Source organism: Mercenaria mercenaria, unplaced genomic scaffold, assembly GCF_021730395.1.
Source record: "Mercenaria mercenaria strain notata unplaced genomic scaffold, MADL_Memer_1 contig_2101, whole genome shotgun sequence".
NCBI classification, from domain to species: Eukaryota; Metazoa; Mollusca; class Bivalvia; order Venerida; family Veneridae; genus Mercenaria; species Mercenaria mercenaria.
Genome location: NW_026460138.1, coordinates 62,609 through 69,648, shown reverse-complemented (window position 1 = coordinate 69,648; position 7,040 = coordinate 62,609). Strand labels below are relative to the sequence as shown.

The 7,040-nt window shown below is 31.8% G+C and overlaps 1 protein-coding gene across 1 annotated transcript; it reads left to right on the top strand.

Annotated features, from left to right (window-relative positions):
* Positions 1–2,474: 2,474 nt before the first annotated feature.
* LOC128552168 (gamma-aminobutyric acid type B receptor subunit 2-like) lies at positions 2,475–7,040 on the top strand. Its single transcript, XM_053533191.1, has 4 exons — positions 2,475–2,517; positions 4,162–4,308; positions 4,793–4,981; positions 5,348–7,040. Exons 2-4 carry the CDS (start codon positions 4,168–4,170, stop codon positions 5,447–5,449), a joined length of 432 nt encoding a protein of 143 aa, XP_053389166.1. The 5' UTR covers positions 2,475–2,517; positions 4,162–4,167; the 3' UTR covers positions 5,450–7,040.

The following is a 7,040-nucleotide window of genomic DNA, read 5'->3' as shown; positions in this document are numbered from 1 at the left end:
TTGTTTGTGCTTTTGTTTTGTTTAAGGGAAAAGAACAAGCGGGGTTTAAGACAAGAAAAAAATCCAAAATATTTCAGTGGATAAAGGGGTGCCATCAAAGGGAAAGGTAGTTTTTTCCCGAAGATATTTTTGTTGTCTTTTATAATCTGAATGACAAGCATGTATGAAAGCCCGCCATTAGATCTAAAGGTCACTGTTTTGTTTATGATTTTTATATCGCAAAATTTGAATATATTTTGGGACAACTTAGAAATTGGCTGTTAGGAGTGTTGTCCTAACATACATGTTGAGTTTTTAGAAAACGTCTAGGTATAGAATGAGTTATAGAATGGATTTTACCTCATACTCGTTAAACAGTCGGGTGTTGAGGTTTTAGTATATGGTCAAATATTTTATCTACAAGGGATGATCAAAAATTTATTTTGACTTTTTTTGGGGGCTACGATGTTTCCCGAATCCCAACAGTTATAATTAATTGGGATTACAATTATTAGTGTTACAGCTCCATGTATAATTCAGTCTGCAAACAAAGCTAGCCGAAACTTCTCACAAAATAACTTCTTATTTTCAATGCAGAATCACCTCACAGAATGTAAAAGGGGTCTGATCCCCCTGTATCCGTCTTTGGAATTTATATAACTTACATTTATCATTTTTAGATAATGTTATTCCTAGAGATTCCACGTTAATTACGTCCCAGGAAAATGAAATCCAATAACTCTTTCGTTTATAATGACGTTACTGGCTAGCCGGGGAATTTGTCTTGCCATTTCTTTCCTCTTTTTCAACGTGTTGTACCGCAACCCATAGGTATTCATTTATGTTCATATATTTTTATGTGTTATTGAAAGAATAATATTCTGACTGTTGAATTAACGAATGCCCTCTCTTTTAAACTTTAAGTGACCCCTTTTACATTTAAGTTATGTAAGCTCCCTTTATTTGATAAAATACGTCTTCTCTTGAAAACGTTGAAAATCAATGAAATATGGCCTTTCTTTTACATTATAGTTGTGACGGGCAGTTCTTCACTTTACATATGAATAAACCCTTTCTTGCCTTTGCCCTTAAAACTGGATTTTTTTAAAATTAACCGGTCTTTCTAACGTTATAACATCAAAGTTTTCTTACCTCATTTTACTTTTTAGATATGTGAAGCTGTCCTCTTTCGAATATTAACAACGTGTGTTAGTAGGGTGTGTCTTTGTTACAGCACAGTATTCTTAAAAACATGTGCGAAAGCGAAGGGCCATTGTAAAGTAAAGTTTACTTAGATCCTTGCTTTTTTGCAATACCAAAAAAATTTTTTTTCAACGAAAGTAAACAAATATTATAATTTCAGACTTAAGGCAAAAGTAGCGCAACATTAAGATATATGTACAAAGCGTTAAAAAAGAAATGAGATTAACAAATAACTGGTTTTTATATGCTAAAATTTACGAATAAAATGTCAAGTAAAAAAAATTTCTGCATGATGCTTTAAAATTTTCGAAATTACTTTTTTTTGCATTGTCGAATATTTTGAAAAAAAATGTATTTTTTTTTTTTTTTTTTTTTTTTCAGATGAGTTTAATGTGTTTTAGCCTTGGATTTACTGTGACATATGGATCGTTGTTTTTAAAACATGGAGAGTATACCGGATATTCAAGAACAAGCAACTTATGAAACGTGTATGCTTATGTTTTATGTGAAAACGGGGTTCCCACAATATATGTTACATTTATATATTATAATTTACCTTTATTATACACTATTTAAGAATTGAAATATCCAAACGTAGTCTTTAACTGTTTTTTAAGCAAGTTGTTTAAACTTTTCTGAAACTTCTTATTTAATTTTCATGTAGTCCTTCATTCCTACTTATAAGTCATTGATGGGTATCAATCCACAATTAGCATTGTTATTACGGGAAGAACTTATTTGACTGCGAGAAAGTAATACATACATGCATATTTTGAGGATACCAGAAAACGTTTTAAGTCTAAAAAAAAAAATTAGATCTACTGTTTAAGCTTTAAAATTTTTGTATGATGATATTTGTACCCAATCTACATCATACATAAAATACTAGAAAAAATTCAACATTTACTTTGAAAATTCACAATTAAATGAAATGACCCCTAAAATTTTATAGCCAAACAGTTTTTATCTGGCATCATACAGGTACATAAGAAATGTCTGGTAGGATTATTAGTGTGCTATTTATTGATCACTAACGCTATATCTTTTATTTTATAATATGATTCCCAAAGCGTTTTGATTTAATGCCAAGTCATGTAAGTGTAACGGATGAAAGTTTTTTGATCATTATAAGACCTATCAAAAATTTCGTAAATGGATAAGCTTTGGAAGTATTAAAAAAGCACAGGTAAATCCCTTTATAGACATGAACATTTAGATTATCAAAGATATCAGCTTCTGGCGATATTGGAATTTTCGTGGGAGTTGTTTTGTGGTTTTGATTGTGTGGAATCGGTCGGACCTCACAAAATAGTAACTAAATATTTGCAAAAGGAGGTTAGTCAAACCATTATTTTGCGTTTGATATTATGAACATGCATCACCTTTTCCACAAAGTACATCATTCTAACCATGATTTATTCATATAGATGACTTTGTTTTATTTCTTCGTGTGAAATGGATTTACAGATAAAATGTCAGAATGTTTTAAAACTACTTTTGATTTTAAAAGAAGACATATATGCTATGTCTAATTAATAAACTCATCTGGAACGAATGAATATTTTATTTTATTAGCCAACTCAATAGAGCGACTTCATATCTATACATGTATGCGTACGTTTGTTAATCCAAATACATAACAATAAGTATCTGTTACAACTGTCTGATAAGCTGAATCGAATCGATTAAAGCAGGTTAATCTTCAAATTAAAACCTGTAAGTTGTTTTTACAGGTAGAACGAGTAAGGATATAAAAACATGATTCTGTTTCGAAGAAAATAATAATATCATCTACATAAAATAACATGAACTGTTTGAACTTACCTACATCTGTACCACCTAACCTGTTCAAAATAAATATGAAAATAGAGAAAAGTGGAAGACACAGTAAAAACAAAAAGGGAGATAAACATAAATTATACCCTTTTTGCAACCCCTATTACACATATACATTCTTCGCTAAACAAATATAACATATTATGTGCATGACTTTAGATATAAAGATTTGATAATACCTAGTATTTTACCTCTAATTCCTAATTTCAACAATTTTCCCATATAAAATCACGTGCTACATTGTCAAATGCCTTAATAAAGTCAATAAAAGCAACAAATATTTTATATTTTTATTCAACAAGCGATTGGTTAAATCGTGGAGATTGAAAATATAGTCAACAGTACTCAGTATATACATGCACACTGTGTTTCGCAGCCCAGAAATATGAATTATTGCTTTGTAAATAATTTTGCAAACGTACTCAATACAGTAATTTCTTTGTAATTTACAGACTCATTTACATCACCTTTTCTATGAATTATAACTATTATTTAACAGATTTAAATTGTACAACTTACCTTTAAGAAATGGACAAATCACCCTATAAACCTTTCTGTATTATATATATACGCAATGGGCACTGAATCTGCTCGCAATCCTCAATTTATGTTTCCGCAAAATTTTCACTACTTATAATAATATCTTTAGAGTATCAAATAATAAGAAAAGATCCTTTTGAAGCATAGAACGCAACGAAGATACATAATTGCAGACTCGGTTTGATTTTTTTTTCTGTTTATGAGAGGTAAAGGAATATGCAACACCTCTAACGCCCCCTAGCCCCGGCTTAAGCGTAATTCTACAGTAAATATGAATGTTTTTCATGATCCCAAAGGACCAAGATGACGACACTGAGTCCAGATACAGGGAGACTTTACAGCCTCTATACGTCACTTTAAGACCGCTGTAATAGTTGATAAAATATGTGAAAAGATCCTTATGAATCATAGAACGCATAAATCAATTCACATAGATCTGGGTAGTACCTCTTAAAACAGTTTACATGATGATTTAGGCAATTACTGTGGTTTCTTTGAGGATTTAACATTAAAACTTATTCATTTCATACGTTTGTGAACATGTAGGCTCATAAGTTTTATTTATTTGAGACAGATGATAAAACGTAGCGATATTATTTCCAGGTATACATGATTGGAGATGATACCGAAGTGAGGCCATTTGTACGTGTTTGTCAGTCGGAATTTTCGAAGTATTTTGAATGGCCATTATATGTTGTAGAGGGTGGCCTCCTTATTTTTGGAGCGTTCCTTGCTTGGGAAACGAAAAATGTCAGTATACAATATAGAGATTTATTCTTGTTTTAACAGGTTTTCAGAAAATATTATTCGCTTTTATTTGAAACATTCCTTGCTTCAAGAATTAGAAAGGATGGTGTTCAAAAATAATATCCCTATTATTTCAAAAGGTAGACCGATATGTGTTGTCAAGATTAAAGAATTTATATAGTATATATTTCTCGTTAAGGACTTAATCGCATAAGTGTAAAATATTTGTCATGAAGCCGGTTAGCTCAGTCGGTAGAGCACTCGCCCTGTAAGCGAGGTGTCTCGAGTTCGAGCTCCTGACTAAATGTACATTTATCTCACACTTTGACAATTTGTGTCTAATGTCATATATTACTGTTAATTTTCATGTCTAGTGTATACCGTATTTTGATAGAAAATGAGATAAAAAGGTAAGATGTATAACCTTCTGATGGATATACATTTGAACGTTTGTAATTTATATCATTTACCCTTTTATACACACCAGGTCAAAATAAAAGCGCTTAATGATTCACGCGAGATTGGATTCTGCATATACAATGTGGTCATTCTGAGCGCAGTTGGTTTGACATTGTCGCTGCTTTTGAAGGACAAGGAGATCCTCATGTATGGAATAACATCGGGATTTCTTGTAATTGGAACTTTGGTGACACAAGCTGTCATATTTGTTCCAAAGGTTTGTATGGAATAACATCGGTCTTTCTTGTAACCTTGGGATTAGTCATTTTGTGAGGTTGTAAGCATTTCATTTACCCTAAACTTCGTTTACATAGGAGGACATGTCTTGCTCACATACGTAGTAATATTTGTTCAAACATTTTGACGGCTGTTCTCTTTGAGTTTTTTAATGTTCATGCGAGAGGCGCTGATATGAAATGTTGTAGTGCCTCAAATCTTTGGAAGGACTGGCCGCAATGTTTACATTTTGCTAGTTCTGGTCAGAAACTCGGACAAGTGTCATTGGTGAGAACGATCTTCCTCCACAATCAATTGTATTTAACTAACAATTTGTCTTTACGTCTCGCGTATGTTTATCTAACAGATACTTGCAGTAAAGAGAAAGGCCACCGGGAAGAAGTCCACAGGAGTAACAACAATTAGTACGGACCATACCAGTACTTCTGTTCAAAGTACAAAGATATAGTGATCAACTACGTTTACGAATCATAAATAACTGTAATTGTTAATGCACATTAATTAGCTTATTAAACATTCGATTAAATTAGACAGTTATACAAACATTAAAAAAACATATATAACATAAGAGGTAAAGGGTGAAACCACTGATTATGTTTGAGGCAAATGCGTAATGCTGTTAGAGCAGGTACATCTTACCTTACCACAAAAAGAGCGTTCACACGTGATCGTTAAAGCCAAAGATTTTACAAATAAGTCCGGATTTAGCCACCAAGAGATATAGTTGTCAAATTCATGCCATAACTTTTTTGCCAAAGAATTAATTTTATTTGCGTCGATCTACTTTCAAGGCAAGCAATTATGCACGAATACTGCACAAGAAAGCATGAATACTTGGTGTTCTAATCCTTTGACTTAAAATACTTTTGAAAATTAAAAGAAAAAGAAACTTGTTGCAGTGTCATCTGACTGGAATGTCTTCGTGAAAGACAACATGTGAAAAATAGAGCAACTGAAAAGATGAACCCAGTTGAATCACGATGCACCCACTCTAACAGCCACTCGATCCAATCATGCGGAATAGTGTATAAATCTATACAATCTATCTTTTCTGTATATATTTAACAAATTTATTATAAGGATATTATTAGTAATTTACATTGCAATGTTATTGAATCTCTAATACATCGGCTATCTTATCGTAGTTATCGTATGAAACGTTTTAAAGGGACTGGCCTCCAGATCGTTCGACAAAAACTAATATATATGGAAATAAATGCTATATTTTTATGAAGGCTTTAACACTTTAATACTGACAAACTATGTTACGGAAACATATATGAATTTGCTGTTTTTACTACTTTTTACAGTGAAAATTGTTTGTAACGCTTACTCCAGGTAAAATTTCTCGATTATAAATACTTATATTTTGAAGTCATAATTCACTACTTCCACTATTGTAACCTCGGTTACGACGACGGCAAAATGTCTATTATAGCCGCAGCGGTACGGGGTTCGATTACCGACGCGGTCATCCTTTTTTCTTGATTTGGAATATTTAAAATATGTTAGAAGAAAAAACTCATATGCTAATGTTCATAAGTGACCAAACTTCGACTTGAAAGGAAGATCTTTTAGCCAGATCTGGAGGTCAGTGCCTTTAAAGGTGTAAATTTCTCGCACTTTAGGTTTTTTAAAATTGTACTCTGTTGTAATTTGCATTTATTCATCCATTACTGTAAGTTTAGTTCTTGACCCATGTGTTTATTTTGTTAAGTTTTATAATTTATTTGAATATATTTACCTACTGTTCAAAAGTTATGTACAATTCGATTACTAGGTCATACGTGTGTACACGTTTTCAACCCAAAATTTCTCTACTTACAAAATGACCTTTTTAATATTTGATTATGTTCTGTTTTAGCTTGAGCTCACGTTTTTCTTATACTAGAAACATTAAAATATGGAAGCCGGAGTTAAGGTTACAAAACGCAATCTTTAATGTTTACAAACATGATGTCTACACAAACGAACTGTAATTTTGCCAGTGTTTTTAAATTCTTTTATCATATCGTAATAAAATAGATATGTTCATACCA